At 44.9% G+C, this 26,484-nt stretch overlaps 1 protein-coding gene across 1 annotated transcript in view; it reads right to left on the bottom strand.

The window, feature by feature from the left end:
* Positions 1 to 4,191: 4,191 nt before the first annotated feature.
* Positions 4,192 to 26,484, bottom strand: part of LOC112215603 (zinc finger protein 438) — a 90,718-nt gene continuing 68,425 nt past the window's right edge. The window contains exons 3-5 of the mRNA XM_024374763.2: positions 16,411 to 16,498; positions 9,808 to 11,712; positions 4,192 to 5,445 (exon numbers count right to left, since the gene is read on the bottom strand). Of these exons, the coding sequence (XP_024230531.2) occupies positions 4,848 to 5,445; positions 9,808 to 11,684 (2,475 nt within the window). The 5' untranslated portion in view covers positions 11,685 to 11,712; positions 16,411 to 16,498 and the 3' untranslated portion in view covers positions 4,192 to 4,847. The remainder of the gene's footprint in view (positions 5,446 to 9,807; positions 11,713 to 16,410; positions 16,499 to 26,484) is intronic.

Genomic DNA, 26,484 nt, shown 5'->3' with positions numbered 1-26,484 from the left:
TGGGGATGCCGTCTGGGCCTGCAGCCTTGCGAGGGTTAACACGTTTAAATGTCTTACTCACTTCGGCTGCAGTGAAGGAGAGACCGCATGTTTCCGTTGCAGGCCGAAGACATGGTTCGGCATCCTAGCGGAGAAAGGCCGTATGACAGAACAGGAGAGGGGGAGCGGTACAGAGAGGGGGTGTAAAAGAGAGAGGGAGAGGCAAAGCAGAGGAGATAAACTCCACGGTTGAATTATCATTCCGATCCATTAAATACGAATCCGTCATGAGGTATGTGATTATTTTGATTGACATCTCATTCATGCACACATATCTGCTAAACCTCAATTGGAAGCCTCCTGGAAAATGGCTCCAATGGGTGATGGTTTGATGTTGCAAGAAGACTTGTTATTCTTAGTCGTTAGATGATTGTATCTGTCTGTGTGGGAAGTGGGCAAGATAAATTCAAAGAGATTACCAAGGTTACCTGTTTGTGGGACCATACCTTTCTCAGATTAATAATACAACCATTCCAACATATTCCCCTCCCCGGCACACACTCATTCAATCATGGGGAGATTGGAAGTTACGGTAGGAAGATGCCCTCTGTCAGACAGATGGGAGGGGGAGGGTACTTCACTGTGAAGGTATTGAGGTAAGGCATATGTAGGTGCTTGATATAACCCCCTGGCAACTCCACTTAACGTGGTCCAGACACAAACACTCCTCCCACCACTAGACCCCTCATGGCAGTCACTCAATTAATCCCATTCCAAGCATCTTTTGACGGATACGCACGCACACACCTTCTCCCACATTCTCTCGGTCTATGATGGGGTTATCTGCTAGAATGGAGCGCCAGTGCGGTGTGTGGAGAATAGGGACACAACGAGACGCATGAAGGAAAATAAATAGGGAACAACATGAGCATGGATTCATCCTCCAACTTCATTGTTACGTACAACAGGGTTGGTTTTACAGTTACCTGAGCAGGGAAAACATACTGTCACTGGAAATAAATATGCATTTATTTGTTATCTTGTTAGATACGTTACACAGTCCTTGTCATATTCAATCAAGCATATATTTGTTTTATTCCGAGAAAGGTAAGGTTTTTAGGTTCACAAACAGCCACAATCAAACACTTTCAGCCAGTCAACACAGTCACCATTTTGTGAAAGACATATTAGCTATGTGATTACTTTTCACACCATTGATTTGTATGTGCTGCAAGTCTAGCCTCACTAAGGGAGGAGAGTTCTTTCTCATTGTTGCTTCTTCCTGACATGTGTCCCAAGTGGCACCCCATTCCCTACATTCTTTTGAAGAGAGCACTAGGGGCCATGATTAAAAGTAGTGCACTTCAGTATATAGGGAATACAGTGTCATTTGGAATGCACAACTGGTTTGTGTCAGACAAGCAAGGAGACTCAGCTTAAGTTGCCGGTTTGATGATGACTAAATCCGATCTAGTTTGTTTCCTCCATTGGAACAAAGCAGAATATTCACTATATATTCTATGCAAATATATATTCTCAATATACTGTATTTATACATGTCTATATATAATCTAATCTATAGTTAATATATATGTATATATATATAGAGAGAGAGAATTTGGTAGGGTTTTGAAACATTCAAGGTACATTCACTTAACTTACCCTGTGATTTTTGGTTGTTGTATGAAAAGGTTACACAGTTTAAACCACATCTACGACCCCTTTAACAAATTCACTATCCCAACCAGGAAACAACACTGAACATTCCCCATTTGTAAGAAGCAAACAGAAGAGAAAACAGGCTTTTCTGCTGGGGTTCCAATCACAAATAGGCATAAAACATGCATGCAAGCTTACTTCAGTCTCTAGAACATCAGACCTCAGGTGCCCCAATTCCACAGGTTTATACTGAATAATAGCTAGCAGCATTCGTTCAATGCTTTCATAACTTCTTCATAATGTAATAGTAACAAATAGATCTAGTTTTGCCAGTGGTTATCCTATCATTCACCCTTTTCCATTACCACAGAGTACACAAACAGAAATCTAGATAAGACTCACCAGGTGAATCCGGATGAACGCTATGATCCCTTATTGATGTTAAATCCACTTCAAGCCTCGGGACAAGTGAGACATGGATTGTGTGTTGTGTGCCATTAAGAGGGTGAATGAGCAAGACAAAATATTCAAGTTCCTTTAAACGGGGTATGACAGCAGGTGCCAGGCGCACCGGTTTGAGCGTGTGAAGAACTGCAATGCCTCTGGGTTTTTCCACGCTCAACAGTTTCCCGTGTGTATCAAGAATGGTCCACCACCCAAAGGACATCCAGCCAACTTGACAACTTTGGGAAGCATTGGAGTCAACATCCCTGTGGAACGCTTTCGACACCTTGTAGTCCATGTCCCAACGAATCAAGGCTGTTCTGAGGGCAAAAGGGGATGCAACTCAATGTTAAGAAGGCGTCCTTAATGTTTGTACACTCAGTGTATATAATAATATAGAATCTGTTTAAATGTCGATGTTGGTTATGAGCCAGATGTATGGGTCGATCTCGAGACTAGAATTTTTCAGAAGGCCTCAGACGTTTCAGTCAGGTGTTGGTGTACTGAGAAGGTTATCCTCTTTAGGTCAAAATAGCTAGAGAGGATCCTGCTACTGTAACACACAGTTGAATTGGAAAGTTTTGTCCCTAAAGCCACAACCTAGACTTTAGACTTCAGTCAATCATTTACCATAGATGGGATGACTGTTTTCAAGGCCAATAGATTTTAGGGACAATATGCCTGTGTTTCTACCAGTATTATGTTTATTTACATAGTTTTAACAAACAGATATCTATATACACACACACACACACACACACACTCAGTCAAGTGTGAACACACCTACTCATTCAAGGGTTCTTTATTTTGACTATTTTCTACATTGTAGAAATAATAGTGAAGACATCAAAACTATTAAATAACACATGGAATCATGTAGTAACCAAAAAAAGTGTTAAACTAACTAATTTGATATTCTTCAAAGTAGCCACTCTTTGCACACTCTTGGCATTCTCTCAACCAGCTTCATGGAGGTAGTCACGTGGAATATCTTTCCTTCTTAATGCGTTTGAGCCAATCAGTTGTGTTGTGACAAGGTAGGGGTGGTATACAGCATATTGCCCTATTTGGTAAAAGACCAAGTCCATATTATGGCAAGAACACCTCAAATAAGACAAGAGCAATGACAGTTCATCAAGACATGAAGGCCAGACAATTTTGAAAATTTCAAGAACTTTGAAAGTTTCTTCAAGTGTAGTCGCAAAACCATCAAGCACTATGATGAAATTGGCTCTCTTGAGGACCGCCACAGGAAAGGAAGACCCAGAGTTACCTCTCCTGCAGAAGATAAGGTCATTACAGTTAACTGCACCTCGGATTGCAGCCCAAATAAATGGTTCAGAGTTCAAGTAAAAGACACATCTCAACATCAACTGTTCAGAAGAGACTGCGTGAATCAGGCCTTCATGGTCGAATTGCTGCAAAGAAAAAAGAGCAATGGACATTAGACCAGTGGAAATCTGAAAGTCCAGATTTTAGATTGTTGGTTCCAACCGCCATGTCTTTGTGAGACGCAGAGTAGGTGAACGGATGATCTCCGAATGTGTGGTTCCCACCGTGAAGCATGGAGGAGGTGGTGTGGGGGTGCTTTGCTGGTGACACTGTCTGTGATTTTTTTAGAATACAATGCACACTTAACCAAACCAACATGGCCACTACAGCGATACACCATCCCATCTGGTTTGGGCTTAGTGTGACTATAATCTGTTTTTCAACAGGACAATGACCCAACAGACCTTCAGGCTGTGTAAGGGCTATTTTACCAAGGAGAGTGATGGAGTGCTGCGTCAGATGACCTGGCCTCCACAATCACCCGACTTCAACCAAATTGAGATGGTTTGGGAGGCGTTGGACTGCAGAGTGAAGGAAAAGCAGCCAACAAGTGCTCAGCATATGTGGGAACTCCTTCAAGAAGGTTGGAAAAGCATTCCTCATGAAGCTGGTTGTGAGAACGCCAAGAGTGCAAAGCTGTCATCAAGGCAAAGGGTAGCTACTTTAAAGAATCTAAAATATATTTTGATTTGTTTAACACTTTTTTGGTTACTACATTATTCCATGTGTTATTTCATAGTTTTGATGTATTCACTATTATTCTACAATGTAGAAAATAGTCCAAATAAAGAAAAACCCTTGAATGAGTAGGTGTGTCTAAACATTTTACTGGTACTGTATATACTGTACATATTCAATACAAAACAACCCAATCCTATTAAAACAGAAAAAAATCAACACAAAATCAACACAAAACACAGTGCAGTCCACAAAAAACCAAAATAATAATTTGTAATGTATCAAGTGGATTCTCTAACAAACTAAACTCTGCGATAACTGACCTCTGTATGGACTAATACCCTTTCACCATACTGAGGTGAGCTGAACTTGCCTGGTTAGTGGTTACCTAGCCACCATAGTAGCTGGAAATGTACTGCATGGTTGGGGTCGGCTGGATAGTGTGCATAGGGACTAACTGGGTGTGTTTGAGAGCAGCACACAGCGCATGATCGGCTCAGACAGACACAAATAGTGGGTACGTTCGAGGTTATATCTATTGTAGTCAGCCCGCCCCGATTATAAGATCTCACAATGCCTGGAGAAGTGTTTTTTTGACATCTCAGAAACCACGTTGATATGATATATCAATCTTTTAAAATGCACTGTTCTGGCAATTTGCTTCCTTAGAGGCTAGAAGGAATAAGTAAAGTCAATATTCTGAGATGTGCAGCGTGACTGCAACAGAGACGACCTAGAACGTGTCCAGTGCCATGTTAACATGTGCTGTGGTCGGGCGAGTCCATCTCCCTTTCCCCCGAGTAGGAGCCGAGGGCCTCCCAGAGTACCTGGGTCTCCTCACAGTGGTGGTGGCCTCTCCAGTGCTCCATCACCTCCTCTTTACTGTCCAGGACCTGGCTGCACAGCAAACAGTTAAACACCAATCCCTGCCTCAGGACCCCTCTCCCTCCCCGGGCTGAGGGGCCGGTTGGCTCCCCCTCTCCATCATCCTCCGGTCCCCCCTGGTGGTGGGAGAGGATATGACGCTTCAGCTTGGAGAAGGAGAAGAACTCTTCATCACAGCTCCCACACCGGACTAGGTTCCTCTTCTCATTGAGCTGGCGCCAGTAGTGGGCGGCGTGTTTCACCAGCTCATCCTCTGCCTCCCGGCCCCCCCGCAGTGACCTTCCCACCCCCCCAGCCCCATCCCGCAGGCGCACCTGGACCTCCTCCCCATGCACATAGAGCAGGTGTAGCTTCATGTCGGCGAAGGTGGGGGTGATGGCCTGACAACGGCTACACTTGATCTGGAGCTCCACTGGGTCCTCGCGCTCCTCCTGACCCTGCTCGTCCCCCAGGTCTGAAGACATGGCCCTGGAGACACGAACAACATGGAGACATATGATGGGAGGAAGAACTGGTGTTTTATGAAAAGTGAAGGGCCAGAATGTTCTATTTTGATGTGCTGAGAAGCTAACAATATTCTAAGACAGGTATTCCAAAACTGGGGTATTTCTCTTTTCAAACAGTCCATTTATATTTTCCAACAGGGATATACATTTGGGCGAGTTTTTTTTTCCTCACCCGAGTAGCCGTTGGCTCGATAATGATAAATGGTTTTAAAAAAGTAAGGCCCGCGTCCATAGAGACACATACCAGCTCTACTGGTAGTACTGCTACTACCAGCAGTACTACTCCTGCACCTGTCGAAGACAAAAGTTGTTCTGCTTCCATGACCACATCCAATGCTAGCATCAGTAAGTCTACATTTGTTGTTAGCCAAGCCAGCATGGGCACTGACAGTTGTGAATCTGATGCAGCCGAAGAGCTACTGCCCCCTTACCCGGGAAAGCACCGAACAACAGAGCGGGAATGGGTGGGAATGGGTGGGACAATGCTGGGGGAAAAGGCCCAAACAACTATACAGATATTGCCTTCATCAAACAACACTTTCACGATGCATCACTGACATGGCAGGAGATGTTTTGAAACAATTACTGCCTCGCATAAAAGCCAGTGAATTCTATGCGTTACAGTTGGATGAGTCAACAGACGTGGCGGGCCTGGCACAGCTCCTGGTTTATATCCATTACGTTCATGGGGGGGGGGTCAATTAAGGAAGACATCCTCTTCAGGAAACCAGGACAACAGGAGAGGATATTTTGAACGTACTGGACAGCTTTGTGACATCATAAGGACTTTGGTGGTCAAGATGTGTTGGTATATATACTGATCACGCAAAAACCATGACAGGGAAAGATAGAGGAGTGGTAACGCGTGTGCAAGTAGTTGCTCCCGACGCTACTTGGGTAAACTGCAGCTTCCACCGAGAGAGGCTCTTGCTGCCAAAGGAATGACTGACAGCTTGAAAGACATTTTGGACACGACAGTGAACATGGTTAACTTTGTTAAAGCAAGGCCCCTGAACTCTCGTGTATTTTCTGCGCCATGCAATATGGGCAGCAACCATGTAACGCTTTTACAACATACAGAAGTGTGCTGGTTATCAAGAGGCAAAGTATTGACAAAGTTTTTTTTTTTTGTGAGAGACGAGCTTAAAGTTTCTTTACGGACTATAATTGTCACTTGTCTGACCGCTTGCATGATGACGAGTTTCTCACACGACTGACCGATTTGGGTGATGTTTTTTTCTCGTCTGAATGATCTGAATCTAGGATTACAGGGACTCTCCGCAACTATATTCAATATGCGGGACAAAACTGAGGTTATGATTAATAAGACACAGGTCTTTCCATCATTGTATGATTTTTGTGTGCAAATGAAGAAGCTTACGGACAATGTCAAATGTGATATAGCGAAACACCTGATTGAGTTTGGTGCACAATTACGCAGGTACTTTCCTGAAATGGATAACACAAGTAACTGGATTTGTTATCCCTTTCATGCCCTGCCTCCAGTCCACTTACCGATATCTGAACAAGAGAGCCTCATCGAAATTGCAACAAGCGGTTCTGTGAAAATGTAATTTAAATCAGAATCCACAGCCAGATTTATGGATTGGGCTGCACTCAGAGTATCCTGCCCTGGCAAATCGTGCTGTTAAGACACTGATGCCCTTTGCCACCACATACCTACAGTTGAAGTCGGAAGTTTACATACACCTTAGCCAAATGCATTTAAACTCAGTTTCTCACAATTCCTGACATTTAATCCAAGTAAAAATTTCCCTGTCTTAGATCAATTAGGGGGATCACCACTTTATTTTAAGAATGTGAAATGTCAGAATAATAGTAGAGAATGATTTATTTCAGCTTTTATTTCTTTCATCATATTCCCAGTGGGTCAGAAGTTTACATACACTCAATTAGTATTTGGTAGCATTGCCTTTAAATTGTTTAACTTGGGTCAAACATTTCGGGGAGCCTTCCACAACCTTCCCACAATAAGTTGAGTGAATTTTGGCCCATTCCTCCTGACACAGCTGGTGTAACCGAGTGAGGTTTGTAGGCCTCCTTGACAGCACACGCCTTTTCAGTTCTGCCCACAAATTTTCTACAGGATTGATGAGGTCAAAGCTTTGTGATGGCCACTCCAATACCTACACTTTGTTTTCCTTTAGCTATTTTGTCACAACTTTGAAAGTAACTTGGGGTCATTGCCCATTTGGAAGACCCAGTTGCAACAAAAGCTTTAACTTCCTGACTGATGTCTTGAGATGTTGCTTCAATATATCCACATAATTGTCCTACCTCATGATGCCATCTATTTTGTGAAGTGCACTAGTCCCTCCTACAGCAAAACACCCCCACAACATGATGCTGCCACCCCCGTGCTTCACGGTTGGGATGGTGTTCTTCGGCTTGCAAGTTCCCCCCTTTTTCCTCCAAACATAACGGTGGTCATTATGGCCAAACAGTTATATTTTTGTTTCATCAGACCAGAGGATATTTCTCCAAAAAGTATGATCTATGTGCAGTTGCAAACCGTAGTCTGGCTTTTTTAATGGCGGTTTTGGAGCAGTGGCTTCTTCCTTGCGGAGCGGCCTTTCAGGTTATGCCGATATAGGACTCGTTATACTGTGGATATAGATACTTTTGTACCCGTTTCCTCCAGCATCTTCACAAGGTCCTTTGCTGTTGTTCTGGGATTGATTAGCACTTTTCGCACCAAAGTACATTCATCTCTAGGAATCAGAATACATCTCTTTCCTGAGCAGTACGATGGCTGTGTGGTCCCATGGTGTTTATACTTGCGTACTATTGTTTGTACAGATGAACGTGGTACCTTGAGGCGTTTGGAAATTGCTCCCAAGGAAGAACCAGACTTGTGGGGGTCTACATTTTTTTTCTGAGGTCTTGGCTGATTTCTTTAGATTTTCCCATGATGTCAAGCAAAGAGGCACAGAGTTTGAAGGTAGGCCTTGAAATACATCCACAGGTACACATCCAATTGACTCAAATTATGTCAATTATCTCATTGCTTTAGATCAGAAGCTCCTAAAGAAAACTTTTCCAAGCTGTTTAAAGGCACAGTCAACTTAGTGTATGTAAACTTCTGACCCACTGGAATTGTGATACAGTGAATTATAAGTGAAATAATCTGTTTGTAAACAATTGTTGGAAAGATTACTTGTGTCATGCACAAAGTAGATGTCCTAACCAACTTGCCAAAACTATAGTTTGCTAACAAGAAGTCTGTGGAGTGGTTGAAAAACGAGTTTTAATGACTTCAACCTAAGTGTATGTAAACTTCTGACTTCAACTGTATGTGAGAGTGGATTCTTGGCCCTCACTAGCATGAAAACAAAATACAAGCACAGACTGTGTGTGGAAAATAATTTAAGACTGAGACTCTCTCCAATACAACCCAACACTGCAGAGTTATGTGCATCTTTTCAAGCACACCTGTCTCATTAACCTGTGGTGAGTTATTCACAATTTTCAATGAACAAATAAAGTTTTATATGTAAGATGGCTAAATAAAAAGCAAAATTATTGATTATTATTATATTATTATTTGTGCCCTGGTCCTATAAGAGCTCTTTGTCACTTCCCACGAGCCGGGTTGTGACAAAAAAATCTATCTTAAGTTATAAATGTAATAAATGTATCGTACAGTGTGTGTGTGGCAGGCTTACAATGACGGCAAAAAACAACATTTGAGAGTGCGCTGACCCTGGTGCTAGAGGGGGTACCCAGCTGGAGGTTGAATGTTTGAAGAGACTATAAAAAGTTTGGGAACCACTGTTCTAAGACATTCAATGGTCACAGTGACCAAACGTCAAGACTCAAGAGTCCTATTGATGAGATAAATATACCAGTATTGTTAAGATATTCTGCTGATTATTCCCTATCGGAATTTGGCCTCCAAGTACCCTCTAAGGCCAGAGGTCACCACAAAGCAGGTCTTAGTAACTGAGATCTGGGCCCTTGAGCCACAAAATAAAAAAAATGGGCCATGGGTGTCCCTAAGCAATTAAGACATTTCAAATGTATAGTCTATTCAACCTCTAGGTCTCAGCCTTGATTGAATGTTTTGACTCAGGACAGGGAAGGATGAGACAACCAACAGATAAGGAGTATTTAGGTTTGCTCTCCCCGCTGGAGGGGGTGAGATTTTCTGCAAACCTCTTAGAGGAACACGTCTGTCTACATCTGTTCTATTACATTGTTCACCTTATTTTTTTGCATCTAGCATTTCTCGACACGTTGACTGGTTTTCAATTCCTAACCGTATGTAGGTACTGCTAATAATGCTGAATATTTAGGTACCCACCCCTCCACAGGCACGTCGTCTTCATGCTGGCTGACGGACGGCTCCACGGTCAGGATGACCTTATGCACCTCCCTCAAATGGCCGAAGTACACACCCACGTAGCCAAACGCCTTCTCACAGAAGTCACAGCGAAGCGTCCGCCGCGGTCTCCCGTCAGAGTGATGCAGCTTCATGTGGGTGCTGAGGGAGCCAGAGTGAGCATAGGCCTTACGACACACAGGACACAGGTAAGGCCTGCTGTTGGTGTGGCTGTTCATATGGCTCTGGAGGTGGTGTTTGAACTGGAAGCAGCGGCTGCAGGTAGGGCAGCGGTGGAGGGGCTGGCTACTGCCCAGGTAGACCCTATGAGAAGGGCCCCCTTTCAGGTATAGCGGGGTAGAGGCTGGCTGGGGCTGGGGAGGACCAGGCTCCAGGACCTCGGCAGAGAGCTGATGCCCCACGAGGAGCTCTGAATCCAGCCTGTCAGAGGAGGTGAGGGAGGGCAGGCTGACCAGCTGGGGTACAGTCTCCATCAGCAGCATGTGGTGAGGCTTGGGTCTGATGCTGCGGTACTTCTTAGAGATGTCCACCTCCCTCTGCTGTTTAGACAGCGGGGAGGAGATGACGGCTGAGACAGAAGGCTTCTCTGGCACCCTCCTCCGAAAGAATGACAAGGACCTCTTCTTCCTCGCCTCAAAGGCCAGAATGTCCTCCATTGTCTTCCTCTTCCTCCCCCTCTTCTTGCCTGATGGTTTCTGGATCTGTAGCATTCCCAGTAGTGACAGGGCGCCTGTGGTCTTGGCCTGAGGCTGGCTCTGCAGCAGGGAGTTTGGCATGTGGTTCTGACATAGGGCCTCAGCAGTCTCCGGGGTCTTGGACTGGGGATCAGAGGGATAAGGGGAGAGGTCGGGCTGGCTAGGGAAAGCCTTCTTGGGGGACATGGCATTGAGGTTGAGTTTGGAGGTGGGTATGAGGGTGCTTTTCATCATGGAGTAGGGCAGGATGGGCAGCTTGCCCTTGGGTGGGGAGGGGATGATCTGGACAGCTTTGCTGAAGATGGCTGGAGAGAGGACAGTGATGCTGCTACTAGCTGGCTGTGGATGGGGCTGTTGGGCTACAGGCTTGGGTTGGCACGGCCTGATAGCAACCTTACCGCTGCTCTCATCCTGTGATGTTTCGACCGGGGAACTTTTAGTAATGCCACCAGATGGGTAGTGGAGGTTCTGCAGCATGCTGGTGACAGGGCCGGGAGCGTGGGCAGGAGTGGACCGGTGGTCGGGGGTGGTGTCCACCACTGCTATTCGCTCCAGCGGAGAGCCAGTGTAGAGCATGGCGTTGTCTGGGAGCAGGGCTGTGAGGGCGGAGAGCTCAGAGGAGGCTGAGTCGTCGATCAGTATGACCTGTTCTGATGGCTCCTCCTTGGGCTCAGCCAATGACAACTTCTTCTTTATGGCTGCTATTGACCGATGGTCCCGGGTTGTCAATGCAACCTTGGTGGGTGTCCTCACCCCCCTGGCGCTGCCACCGGCGGTGGGCGTGGCTGATTTGACCCTCTCCGGGGTGTTCTTGGTCCTCATTGGCTGGTACCTGGGGATGGGCAGCTTCAGGTTCTTCTGGATTGGCTGTTGCTGCTGCTGTTGTTGCTGCGGCGACTGAGGGGATACGGAGGGCGGCAGGGCCACCAGAGAGAAGGTACCCTCCTGCCCTGCCACCTGCATCAGGGCATAGTTCTGGGCCGGGACCAGGATAGACTTGGGGCTGACGGCTGTGGAGGCTGCCTCCGGGAGGGCAGAGGGGTGCTGGCAGGACAGGATGGCGGCTGGGGAGGGAACCACCGCTGCTGGGGCCTTGGGGGCGATGCTTCTGAACTGGAGGCTCTTCATCATCTGGCCTGGCATGGAGGTCTAGACCTAGACCTGTCTCCGTCTGTCAATACAACAACAACAGTCAAGTTAGCGAAGTATTCCCCAACGTAGCATTTTGGTCACAGTCCCCAATTATTATGTTCTCAACAGGAGGGTTGACCTTAGTGTTGTTAATGGGGTCGTTACACAGCGGTTCATAGTCTAGATGAGACACAGGCTGCAATCCCAAATGGCACCCTATTCCCTATATGGCCCACTACTTTTGACCAGGTTCCATAGGGCTCTGGTCAAAAGTTGTGCACTATTTAGGGAATAGGGTGCCATTGGGATACATCCTGAGTTGAGAAACAGACAGAGGTAGGCAGACGTTGTCACTAACACAAACATGTCTAAGGCTTCCACAATAACTAGTATCATGTGGTTCCACCTGCACACTGACCCCCCCCCCACACACACACACACACAATCTACCCCCAGGAACAGATGGAGTGCCCCCTTTGATTTGGGCCCAGCGTGCAGCCTGGTTACCATTGTGGCTCGGCGGGGTGCACCCTGTACCTCCCACCAACCTCCCTGTAGCCCCCTGTACTTCCTGGACGGATCAGTCAGTAGAGTGTGAAAGCTGCCCTAGGGCAAGACCGGCAGGAGCTTTACCACCACATTAAGAGGGGTTACTCTCTGTGTGTGTGTGTGTGTGTGTGTGATATTCACTCCTCATTCTCTCCTGACCAGCATTAGTAAGGCCCTGGCTGTGGGGCTAAAACAGCCTCACTGACAAAGACCCCCCATTCTCAGACCCTAATGTCCCATACTGAGTAATGATATTTCACAGTACAACACCAGGGATTACGATTTTAAAGTAGGCTTGTAATTCTGGACATCGAAGATAAAAATCCCAAGAAAGGGTTGAACAAACTAAGTGGTGTCCAGGTAAATGGTTAATACTATTTAATAAAAGGTGAATGAACTTTATCTGGAGGTTTTTGACATCTGTACTGTAGTTCCATTTCAGTATAACAAATATCCACATACCTGCTTAAAAATAATTACAGTGGAATGTTGACTGGACGTGATTGTAAACTAATGATTTTGACAGGAGTTGAATTTTCACCCCAAAATGTATCCAACTTTCAATACCAGCCTTACTGTGGGTTAATGTGTCTGTGCAAGATACCAGCCACATTCAGAATAACCACCAGGCTCTAGATTGAAATAAAATGGGAAACATTTCACAGTATCATTTCTCCCACGTAACCTACACCCAACCATTCTATCGACTTTCAAAGGACATGGGCTGAACCAAAGGTTGCTTTCATTTCAAAAGAGGGAAACAAGAAAAAAAAAGAGTCAAAGGCACATTGTTCAACACCTGGAAGTATTTCTGAGTGAGAGCAGAATATGTATACAGTGTCCACACAGCATCTTAACTCCATGCAACTGAAAATATTCCCCCTCTGTTTGGCTAGTCGATTCCAATTCAACTGTGAGTTTGGCTGTTTGGCCAGGCGTTCAGTAGAGTAGTGAGGTGGGATATCAAGGATGCTCCCAGGACATGAAGGGGGTTCAAATGGTGTGTGTGTGTGTGTGTGTGTGTTCGTGTGAGAGTGATTTTGACAGTGGCAGGCTAACCTTCCTCCCATCAACTCTGAGTTTACAGTTGAATCCCAAGAGAAAGGGAGGGAATAAAAGGGAGGGAGTTTATAAAAGGGGGGCACGATATAGACTCACCCCTTCCCTCTCATTCCCTCTCCCTCAGTTTGGCACAAAGCAAAGATGTCTGTTGACACCAAGCCTACCCCCCACAGAAAGGAGAGTGGGGCCTCACACCTTCCCTCCCGAAAACTCCTTATAGAACTATGAAAGCTATGCTGCCGAGACGAAGCCGAGCAACCAACCACAGGCAGCGTGTGGGCCTGCTGTCTGCTTGAATCAGACTGATGACTTCTCACAGGAAAGATTGTTCTCACTCAGTCTTGCGAACCAAAGACAACGACGAGATGGAATGGAGAATGCGGGAGAATAAAATGAGTAGATACTAACTGTTCAGTGTTCTGAGTTGATCAGAATTGATAGCAATGTTACACCACTTCAGCTGCTGTGTTATAACTGAGGAGTAGCTGCAGCTACGCTCCTAGAGTGCGTGCCAAATGACACCCTATATAGTGCACTACTTTTGACTAGGGTCCATAACACTGAGGTTCAAAAGAACTGACGACTGCGTCCAAGATGTCCGACCGTTGTTTTCAACGTAATCTACTTGCGTTTGCATATGCCGATTTTCATGCACCGTCTATATCCGGGTTGCATCCGGTTTACACGGCCCGACTTCACTTGCGCACTGGCACTCAGTGCTCACAGGGAGCAGCGACGACGTCGTCACGCCATCCCAGAACATGGTAGACATTGGATGAATTTAAAATGCTATCTTCGGCTGTGAGGGATGGGGGAAAAAATTGTCCTCCGCGACAATTCTTTGAATAATTCAATGGATGTTTTGTGCACTAAGATGATGCCTAAAGTGTCTTATTAGGAATTTTCTCATTTGACTTCTCTATGTGGCCGTCTATGGAAATTGTCTTTCTGGACCGGACGTCAGTTAAACTGCAGTACCGAAGCAAGACTTTAGAAATGGTCGAAACCGTGCTTCTAGACCAGAACCCTGGCCCCCTGGGCCATGGGACTCTGGTCAAAAGTAGTGCACTATATAAGGAATAGGGTGCCATTTGAGACGCAACCCTAGCCTCCAGAGGATGTGTGTGCTGCTTTAAGAAAACCCATCAGATGACCTTCCAGACCAGGCCCAGGGCTGCCACAGGAAGTACACTGGTGGTACAGACAGACAGGAGGACTGGAGTGGTGTTGATGAAGACTATAGCCTCAGGCTAGCTACATCCTGTTGTCCAGTCAGTGTGTGTTTAAACCACAAATTCAAGAACTGCCTCCTTCCATCTCTCCTCTCTACCTTCCATGTCTTGCTTTGCACCCTGTTCCTCACCCCCCCTCAATAACTACCTAATTTCTTCTCCTCTTCTGCCTTTTTTCAGGCCCCTCTCTCTCCCTCTCTGGTTTCCCTCTCTCTCTTTCATATAGGGATTCTCCTCAGTGTGCGTCCCTTTCTGCAGAATGAGGATGCCAAAAAACCCTCCCTCCTCCATCCCTCCTCCCCCCATTAGCCACATGTCGACCTGCCCTGGGGGGAGGGGCCTCACTGTTAAGGTCCCCAGTGTCAATCACATTATTGCTACGCAGATGATGAGAAAGAAAGAGAGAGCAAGCAAGAAAGAAATGGAAAAATGTAGAGAAAAACAGAGGCAGAGAGAAAGATAGTGAATAGGCAGTAAATCCCTGTAACAAATCGTCCACTCTCTCAGTTCATGGTAGGGGGTATTAGTGGTGGTGTAGTGGTGAATTGGGGGTAGTGTATTGTGAATCAGGGGGTGGTGTAGTGGTGAATCAGGGGCTAGTGTATTGTGAATTAGGGGGATGGTGATATAGTAGTGCATTAGGTGGGTCTCCCCTGCACACCTGCGTCGGATGATAATGACATGAGCACAGCATTGAGCAGCAGCAGACAAACACGGGGTCGGCCCAGAGGCAAGCTGGTGGGGTTAACTGGAGCGAGAAAGCAGGAGGAGTTATCCCAACATGAATCCCACCCCACAGATTTCTGACTGCTCCTCCCAACATGGGCTCATATGACAGCTTCGTTGTTGTTGTTTCTGCGGTTGTCATTCCTTTGGAGGGCATTTTGATTATGTGAGCACACATGCAAGGATGAGAACAATGTTCATACAGGGCAGGTTAGCAACATGAGTATGAGCAGTGACTCTTGACATAAAACACATTTGCCAGCAATCCATTAATTTTTTTCTGATAATGTGTTTATACTGTATGAATTAACCTCAATATACTACGTTTGTATTTAACAAGCTTTCTACATCAGCATCATATTCCTCGTCTTTCCCCGTAGAGACATCGCTACCCAAGTCTCAAGGGGAACATGAGGTCACAAACGGAGACACTTAATCTAGTGCAAGGCTTCAAAATCTACCAGGGTTTAGGGGTCAGGGATGGGCTGAGGACAGATGGACAGGGCTTCCCTGGCAGTAGACGAATATATAGAGAGTGAGAGAGACAGACAGATAAACAGAAAGCGAGACGGAAATACCAGGAAACCGTGGCTATGTCACCTAGGCCAGACCTTCCCAGGGTTACCCAGATAAGTAGGTAAGGCCGAGAGGTGAAAGGTCAGGCCTGGTGTTTACGTTAACAACCAGGTCGCCAGGGTTACGGCAGTGCTCTACTCGGACCGGTTCACTTGACGTATCCATCCGCGTGGAATGGAATGTGCTGAGGAGGCCGGATGGATCAGATGGATGGTGGATGGATAAGGCCCAGCGGTCAATGGGTCATGTAAGCATGGTTGTGCTGCAGACAGATAGACAGAGGCTGAGTCCCCAATGAGCTCCAAATGAGCCCTGGTCAAAAGTATTGCAATATATAGGGAATAGGGTGTCGTTTGAGACACAACCAGACAGGGACAGCAGCCAGTCGCCCAAACAATACACAGACCGGCCGCTGATCTGATGTCTTCCTGATTGGTTGACATGTGGGAACATAGGCCTATAATTTGTTGTAATGACAACCCAGTTAAGAACGGGCATATCAAGCACAATGTTGTGGTCTAGGATTATGCATTTCCTCTCGCTCTCTCCACTGTTTTGGCCCTTGATCGTGTTATGGTTTTGGCCCGACTTACTTTGTGCTTGAAGGTTTCAGTCAGAGTGTGGAGTCCAGTCTTCTGTCTGGCTCCAGACTGGTCATGGCTCTGTCCCAAGGCAGAGGTCCTGAATAAACAAGAACAAACAGTACAAGAAATTACAGAGAATGAAATTAACTGAATTGTGTTAATTCTATCTTCATCCACAAGGCAACCGATAAATAGGGGTAGTGTGTATGGAGCGTCTCAGAATAGGAGTGCTGACTTAGGATCAGCTTTTCCTATTAGATCACAATGAATAAGATTAGATGAAGCAGATGGAGCAGTGTTGGTCTTGTCTCAGTCAGTGGAATAAAGAGAGAGGAGGCTTCTCTTGATTCTCTGCTTCTTTTCATAGTAAAAAAAAAAATCTATCAAGAAAACCTGGTGCTTCACGCAGAGCTAGAACAAACAGAACCTTCAAACAGCAGGAGGACTTACAGGGAGAGAACTGTACAGCAACCACACAAAGAGACAGGCCTGGTGAGAGACATGTAATCCCGCCTGTAGGTGAGAGTGCTCATCTGGGGCTGAAAGATAAGAGCTGCATCCCAAGTGCCACCTTATTCCATACATAGTGCACTACTATTGTCTGGTCAAAAGTAGTGCACTATATAGGGAATAGGATGCCAGTTGGGATGTAGACACAGGCTGGAGGAGGACGGAGGGGGGTCTGGAATGGAGGGTCAGGGGGAGAGGGAAGGGGGCCAACAGCAGCAGCCGGCCCAGTGGAGGCCAGGCCAACCTCCCCCAGGTCTTAGCCAGGATGAAAGCTCTGGATCTCTGCTAGATAAGGGCAGGATGCGGGGGGGGGTGCCATGTCCAGCGAGCATGTTCCCAGCCTCCTTTCCATAATCACGGTACTCTCCTCTACAAAAGCTCTCCGAGTGTCTGTGGTACCAGACCCTAAATTATATTAGGACCTGTGTGGTATTTAGTATGAGTGTGTACACTAGGTATCAGGAATTATCTACACTAAAACCGATCTGACTGCACATGCCATTTCAATATCAAAACACAGAGCTGCATTCTACGTATCCACCAAGTGGGAAGGAATCAGATAATTCCATATTTGTTTGTGTCGTGAGTACACTCAAAAAGATGCATCTGTGCTCAATTGTTTTTTTCTACATGCGTACTAAACACTAATTTCTCCTGTGGAGGTTAGGGATTCGTCCGGGACATTGAGGTGTGTCTGTGTGTGTGTGTGTGTGTGTGTAGAGCAGGATCTCTGCCGTCTCTCTGAGGAGCGCAGGGTCGGTCAGGGGGGAAATTAAAATCAGTGTTTGCAGAACTACTTGTTTTATCCCAGAGCAGATGGAGGGAGGGAGGGAACAAGGAAGTAGCGACCGCATGGGGAGGAAGAAAGGAGGACGGAGTTCTTCAGCTTTAACTCTTACAAGACAGACCACAGAGGTGTAGTGCAGTGGGGGGCAGAACATACTGAGTGTCCCAAATGGCACCCTATTCCCTATATACAGTACACATACAGGTAACTGCCCAAATAAAGGAAACACCAACATAAAGTGTCGTATTTGATGATTTCTTCTAGACATGGTAGCCAAAATAACGGTCAACTGGGCCTTTTTATACACGACGCTACCCATGGGATGGGATGTTCATTTCTTCCTTAACTCAGGAACCACACCTGTGTGGAAGCAGCTGCTTTCAATATACTTTGCATCAAAAGTAGTGCGCCACATATGCAATAGGGTGCCATTTGGGACGCAAGCCCATGGTATTCAGTGCCACGCAGAGTGGACACACAGGAACAGAAGCACAACACCGTATGACGTTAGCTGGCACCTGTCCTGAACAAATCAATGAAAGAAATCAATTCCAATTACGATCTAGCCGCTTGGCTCTAAATAGGGATGTGGATCAATCAATATCCATCTCAAAAGGGAACAAAAAAAATAGTGTTTGTTTGTGTGTTTGTCAGCGTTCAGATTTCCCCCAAAAAACTAGCAAGGATGCCATTCAGCTCATTTGTTAATGAAGCAAAATCTTGCTTAAATGTAGATTCACCTGACATTACCATGAGAAGTACCGCAGTTATTGGTATGAGAGAGATGCAACACTTGGCTCTCACAGTCACACACAGTATCTGTGCATCACTCTGTTTGCGTCACTCTGTTACAGCAAGGTAGCCAAGGGACCAAAACAGCCGAGAAGTTGAGCCTTCTGCTTTAATGCACTTAGTTGTTGCAGAAATTGACCCGTTTCCTTTCTGCATCTAAGTCATATCGCTGAGCCTACCTTTAATTGTTATAGTAGTAAAGACGGGATATTCTGGCTACTTTGTGCTAAAAATCAGATCAGTGTATGCCGACCTCTGTATGCGATTTTTTTTACAACATTCTCAGGACAAATATGGCTGTAGACTTCCGTAGAGTGATAATTCTGTCGGAAGGAGCCACCGTGGACAGAGCTTTCCTGTGTTGAACAGAGTGGAGGAGAAAGGTACAATGCTGTAAACCAGCCAATCACCTTTGACCTGGCGTAGCTGTTGACGAGGCTGTGAGTGTGTATGTCATGTCCATAACACTACCAGGGTTCTGTCACAGCTATACACACACAAAGCCGTGTGTGTGGGAGCGAGCGCGTGTGTAGCTGTGACAGAACCCTGGTAGTGTTATGGAAATGACACACACTCACAGCCTCGTCAACAGCTACGCCAGGTCAAAGGTGATTGGCTGGTTTACAGCATCCTGCCTTTCTCTTCAACACAGGAAATGAATACCTCTCTGTCCACGGTGGCTCCTTCAGCATGATCACTCTACGGAAGTCTACAGACATATTTGGCCCCGTCTGTCACCGGGCCTAGGTGATGTCACTGTCACCTCTGGGTTAGAGGTCAGATAGGAACTCTACACGGTCACAAGCGCTCCTGTCTCAGCTCTCTTGGATGTGTCCCAAATGGCACCCTATTTCCATACTGTATAGGGCACTAGTTTTTAGCAGAGCCCTATGGTCCCTAGTCAAATGTAGTGCACTGTAAAGGAAATAGGGTGCTATTTTGGGACACACGCTTTTGGATGAGACATTCCCAGAGGGTTACGGAGAAGGAAGTGTGTGTTCGTCATCTTACTGTGTTCCACACTAAACCTTTACCTGTTCCCTTTCGCTATAGAGCTCTGGTCAAAAGTAGTGCACTAGGGAATAGGGTGCCATTTCAAATCAAATCAAATTTTACTGGTCATATACATATTTTTAGCAGATGTTATTGCAGGTGTAGCAAAATGCTTGTGTCCTAGCTCCAACAGTGCAGTAATATCTAACAATTCACAACAATACACTCAAGTCTAAAAGTAAAATAATGGAATTAAGAAATATATAAATATTAGATTGACAAAAATACAGCAGAATATAGTATATACATATGAGATGAGTAAAGCAGTATGTAAACATTATTTAAACATTATTAAAGTGGCCAGTGATTCCAAATCTATGTATCTAGGGCAGCAGCCTCTAAGGTGCAGGGTTGCGTAACCGGATGGATGCCGACTAGTGATGGCTATTTAACAGTCTGATGGCCTTAAGATAGAAGCTGTTTTTCAGACTCTCGGTCCCAGCTTTGATGCACCTGTACTGACCTTGCCTTCTGGATGATAGCGAGGTGAACAGGCCGTGGCTCGGGTGGTTGATGTCCTCGATGATATTTTTGGCCTTCCTGTGACATTTGGCGCTGTAGGTGTCCTGGAGGGCAGGTAGCTTGCCCTCGGTCATGCGTTGGGCAGACTGCACCATCCTCTGGAGAGCCCTGCAGTTGTGGGTGGTGCAGTTGCCATACCAGGCGGTGTTACAGCCTGACAGGTGCATCTGTAAAAGTTTGTGAGGGTTTTAGGGGCCAAGACAAATTTCTTCAGCCTCCTGAGGTTGAAGAGGCGCTGTTGCGCCTTCTTCACCACACTGTCTGTGTGGGTGGAGCATATCAAAATCATCAGTGATGTGTAGGCTGAAGAACTTGAAGCTTTCCACCTTCTCGTCTGTGGATCTATTGGGGCGGTAAGCAAATTGAAGTGGGGTCTAGGTTGTCAGGTAAGGAGAGGTGATATGATCCTTAAGTAGCCTCTCAAAGCACTTCATGATGACAGAAGTGCTACGGGGCGATAGTAATTTAGTTCAGTTACCTTTGCTTTCTTGGGTACAGGAACAATGGTGGACATCTTGAAGCAAGTGGGGACAGCAGACTGGGATAGAGAAAGATTGAATATGTCCGTAAACACTCCAGCCAGCTGGTCTGCACATGCTCTGAGGACGTGGCTAAGGATGCCGCTGGGCCGGCAGCTTTGCGAGGGTTAACAAGCTCAATTCTCTTACTCACGTCAGCCACAGAGGAGAGCCCACAGTCTTTGGTAGCGGGCCGTGTCGGTGGCACTGTGTTATCCTCAAAGCGGGCTAAGGGGTTTAGCGTGTTCGGAAACAAGACGTCGGTGTCCGCGACGTGGCTGGTTTTCACTTTGTCTGATTGTCTGTAGACCCTACCACATACGTCTTGAGTCTGAGCCGTTGAATTGCGACTCCACTTTGTACTGACGTTTTGCCTGTTTGATTGCCATATGGAGGGAATAACTACACTGTTCTGTATTCGGCCATTTTCCCAGTCACCTTGCGATGGTTAAATGCGGTGGTTCCCACATTCAGTTTTGCACAAATGCTGCCATCTATCCACGGTTTCTGGTTTGGGTAGGTTTTAATAGTCACAGTGGGAACAACATCCCCTATACACTTCCTGATGAAATCAGTCACCGTATCCGTGTATTCGTCTATGTTATTATCAGAGGCTACCCGGAACATATCTCAGTCCACGTGATCAAAATATTCTGGAAGCATGGATTCCGAATGGTCAGAAACGTGTTGAATAGACCTTAGCACGGGTACTTCCTATTTGAGTTTCTGCCTATAGGAAGGGTGGAGAAAACCAGTTGTGATCAGATTTGCCAAAGGGCCTTGTAGGCATTTCAAAAAGTGAGTTATGGTCTATGGTCCAATGTTTTACCAGTGCGAGTATTATCTTCTGGGCAGGTGGGACGGTAGCGTCCGGTGAAATTGCAGAGTGCCAAATGTAAAAAAATATATACAAGTGTCATACATCGACTTAAAGATTAACTTCTTGTTAATCCAGCCGCTTTGTCAGATTTCAAAAAGGCTTTACGGCAAAAGCACGCCATGCGATCGGAGGACAGCGCCCCGCTTACAAAAGCATACAAACATTTTCCAGCCAAGTAGAGGAGTCACAAAAGTCAGAAATAGTGATAAATTTAATCAATCACTTACCTTTGATGATCTTCATATGGTTGCACTAACAAAACTCCCTGTTACACAAATGTTTGTTTTGTTCTATAAAGTCCCTCTATGTCCCAAAAACCCTGTTTTGTTGGCACATTTTGTTCAGTAATCCACTGGCTCCAGGGCGGTCAAAACATGCAGATGAATACATCCTAATAGTACTGGTAAAGTTAGTCGAAACATGTCAAACGATGTTTATAATTAATCCTCAGGTTGTCTATTGTCTAAATAATATTTCAACCGGACAATAGCATTTTCAATAGAAAGGAAAAACAACGAACGGCGTGCTCATGGTCACACGCCCAATCCAGCTCTGCATACTTCCCCTGTTCACTGACCAAAAGTTATTTTTACTCGTCGTTTTTCAAAATACAAGCCTGAAAGCATGTCTAAAGACTGTTGACATCTAGTGGAAACCATAGGAACTGCAATCTGGGCCCTAACCCACAACATCGTCAATAGGCATTCAATGGAAAACAACTCGCATCAAAAAAAATCCCACTTCCTGGATGGATTTTCCTCGGGTTTTCGCCTGCCGTATCAGTTATGTTAATACTCACAGACATTATTTTAACAGTTTTAGAAACGTCAGAGTGTTTTCTATCCAATACTACCATGCATATGCATATCCTAGCTTCTGGGCATGAGTAACAGGCAGTTTACTTTGGGCACGTTTGTCATCCAAATACTGCCCTACCCAAGAGAGGTTAAAGTCAATGTGTTGGTGGAACAGTAGTGTTTTCCTCAAATTCTAGGTAGGGTGAACAAAATAACTTGAGTTTCTGTATGTTATCACAATCACACCATGAGTGGTTAATCATGAAACACACACCCCCGCCTTTCTTCTTCCCGGAGAATTCTTTATTCCTTACTGCGCGATGTACTGAGAACCCAGATGGCTGAATGAATGGGGACAGTATATCCCAAGGGAGCCATGTTTGAAACAGAGTATGTTTATAATCCCGGATGTCTCTCTGGCAGAAGATCCTCGCCCTGAGCTCGTCTACTTTATTATCCAGAGACTGAACATTAGCGAGTAATATACTCGAAAGCGGTTGATGGAGTGCACGCCTCCTGAATCGGACTATAAGTCCCCTTCGAATACCACTTCTCCGCTGGCAGCCTCTGGAATAAGTTCAATTGCCCTGGGGGGTACAAACAAAGGATCCAATTCTGGAAAGTCGTCTTCTTGGTCGAATTGCTGGCGAGCTACCGCCGCTCTGATATCAAAGTTATTTCCGACTGTATGTAATAGCACCCCAAAAAAATCTGGGCTAATAATGTAAAGAAATAACCCAAAAAAACAAAATACTGCAAAGTTGCTAAGGAGCTAGAAGCAGAGCTGCCATATCTGTCAGCGCCATCTTACTTACTTGGGATGCAGATGTGGAATAGGCAAACTCCCAACTAAAGCATGGTAAGAAGGAAGTGAGGTGGGATGGGGGGGTTGTGCCATCAGAGAAAATATATAGATGTGAGCCTAACTAGAATAGAAAGATGAGAAAGCACAGGAAAGAAGTAACAAGTGATGCCTTGCTCTCCTTACGAAGTGGGCTTTCCCTTTCTCTCCCCCCAAAGGCACACTCCTTAACAACCAAGCAAAACACCCCCCCAAACCTTGAGAGGGTCACCAAGAGCCTCTTCACACTTACACTTTTTTTGTAAAAAGACAGTCGGCTACAGATATTGAAGAATGGGGATGTTTTGACTTAATTGAAGGAGAAAAAAAGTTGTCTTTCTGTTCAGTCTCTTTTATTTATGACCTTTTCTGTTGGCCATGAACTTTCTCAACCAGGTATTACTTTCTATCATTCTGGGCAAAATATACATACTCCGCATAGGCCTAAATGAATTTAAAAATAATGTGCCATTACTACAAATGACATGTTCTGAAATAGCATGCAGAGCTCGGTTAGAACTCATCGAAACGCCACAAGGATTTCAAGAGCCAAAATTTGATTTAGAGAAATGGTATGAAACGTTTTGTGATGTCATATATGCTGAAATGGGGGGAAAATCATTTGAATAAAGACTACATCTCCAAGTCCAGGAACATTTACAAACTGAACAGCCTTATTGGAACGAGTTAAGGGACCTATGGCCTGTAATGAGCCAGGCTGAGCACTTCTTTCTAAAGGGTAAATATAGGAATAAAAGAAAACATTTAATTTAAAGGAACTGAAGAAAAAACAGCATGCTTAATAAGATTATTCAAACTGAGATATCAAAGAGGGCAGGTATTACACCTTTGAGGAAATACAGACAAGAAATCCTCAACAGTTCTGGAACCAAATAAATACGTTAGGACCAAAACGACATAAGATAATTCCAATGGAAGTCGGGGAAGAGCAAGGGCATACTGTGGCATATTATGAGGAAGAATTTTATAAAGACGCATATTCCCTGAAAACTTACCTGGAAAACACATTGTCAGAACTCTTTAATATATGTAACCCGTACCTAAATGAGGAGCTGTCCGTGGTAGAAGTTATAAGCTGCAAAAAAATGGGAAACTAAGTTCGACATGGTTTGCTCCAAACTTGTTTTGAGTATAGTATCCTACGTAAACTGAACCATTCTAACGACTGCCATATCTTACAGATGTTCTATAAATCTGTCCTGCGGAGTGTGCCGTCCTTTGGACTAATATGCATGTTCGGAAAACATGCGAGTGCGAAACCAAGTCAAGCTTCACCGCTTGATTAAGACTGCGGGAAGAATAATTGGTATAGATCAAGAATCAGCCACCAAGCTGTACACAAAACTCCTCCTCCTAAAACATGAAAGCATTTTACAGGACAGTGCTCATCCCCTTCACTCAAAATTCAGTTTCAGCAGTAGTCGGAGAAGGGTAGATTATGATAGATATGGGGACTCTTTCATTCCAACAGCTGTTAGGCCGTATTATAGATTGTCTGTTGGTCCTTCGAATACACAGCATATTGCTCTTTCACTTTAAAATGTATAGCTATAGCGCTCTGAATGAATTATTTTGTGTAGTTTCTGTGTCATGTTTTATGTACTGTCTTTGTAAGCACATGACCAAATTAATTTCCCCTTGGTGGGATAATAAAGTTGATCTGAATCTGAATCCACTTGGCATGAGTAAGTCTCTAGTGAATCCCATTTTCCAAATCTTCTTCGAATCTGTAATTAAAAGTCATTAAAAAGATACTCATACAGTATGTCATGACTATTGTGTTGATTGATTAATTCCAGTCAATAATTTTGTATTAAAAAGGCCTAGGTAGCCTAGGCAACCGAAGTGTCAATATAAACCACATTTGATCACAATCACATTTTCTCAGAACACAAATAAATTGGCCTATTTTAGGCTACAACTACATAGCTGAGGCTATAAAAACATGACGTTTCCCCTAGTCCAGATGGGATCAGAGCGCATAGGCTTCTCTAGGCTACCGGCAGCTGTGGTAATCAGACTGAGAACAGACTAATTGTCCACTTTGACAAATCATGAGGCATTTTTGCTTGGAGGGGGTGGGTTTCCATATAAAACGGTTAATCACAGTGAACTCACATGATTTGCATGATATTGATAAAAAATGAAGCCTGGTTTGTTGTAATGTTGTAAGGTAGGCCTACTGCACTTTTCTATTCATATGAGAGGGTTAATTGTTCATTTTTGATAGGCTAATGAAGAAGACATGCTGATATAGCAACTGTGCTTTGTACTGAAGCTAAAATATAATGAATGTAGCCTACAGATGAGAAAATAAACCCTTTAATTGTCAGCACATACAGTACATGCTTGTGAATTGTTGCATGATTCAAGTGTGTAATATGGTTTGGTTGCATTATTCAATTGTGTAATACATTTTAAAATAAAAGTTTCTGTCATTGTTGAATAGTTTGTGGTTCCTGGCTACGGTCAATTTGAGCTGCTGACTAAGAATGGTGGGGAAATTCTCTTTCTGTCTGTGTGTGTATATAACACACAGCTCTGTCTGTGTGAGCCGGTTCAGGGACGTGACGAACGGAGAGACAGATAAACAGAGGAGGAAGGGAAAGAAAGAGAGGAGGAAAACACTCCCTCTATCCAAGGGCAGTGCACCTCGATCACTGGACTGGGTGGTGAAGGACAGAGTGGCTTTAACCGCACCTCAAGGAGCTGTTTGAAGCGAAGGGCAGCTTCATGCTTCAGAGAAGGACGATCTTACGGTGGGGGAGTGGTAATGTTAGCAGCGTCAGGTATAGGTAGCAGAAGGGCTAGCGTAAGAGGCCCCCAGTCTGTCTCGCCATCCTCTTTTTCTTTAATGATGACTGCTCCCGAAGACCTGGTTGATGGAGATCAAAGGAATATGCAGATCGTCCCACAGGTTCTCCTCCTCTAAGAGGTGATATGAAGTTTCTAAAAGCAGGTCAAGGCAACACCCTCTTAATTTACATAAAAGTACTGTAGCCTGGAGTATTAGTACTTAAGAGCCTGATGCTAGTAAAAAATGGGTTTTGTGGCAAAAAAAAAAGTTAATATTTGTCACATGGTTCGTAAAGAACAAGTGTGGATTAAGAGTGAAATGCATACTTACGGGCCCTTCCAAATAATGCAGAAAAGAAAAATAATAAACAAGGAATAAATACACAATGAGTAACGATAACTTGGCTATATACACGGAGTACCAGTACCTAGTACGAGGTAATTGAGGTATATAGTGCTTTCGTAAAGTATTCAGATCCCTTGACTTTTTCCACAATTTGTTACATTACAGCCTAAATCTAAAATTGATGAAATTGATACCCCATAATGACAAAGCAAAAAGTTAT

Source organism: Oncorhynchus tshawytscha, linkage group LG16 (genome assembly GCF_018296145.1).
Source record: "Oncorhynchus tshawytscha isolate Ot180627B linkage group LG16, Otsh_v2.0, whole genome shotgun sequence".
NCBI lineage: Eukaryota > Metazoa > Chordata > Actinopteri > Salmoniformes > Salmonidae > Oncorhynchus > Oncorhynchus tshawytscha.
This window is presented reverse-complemented; position numbering and strand designations above follow the sequence as displayed.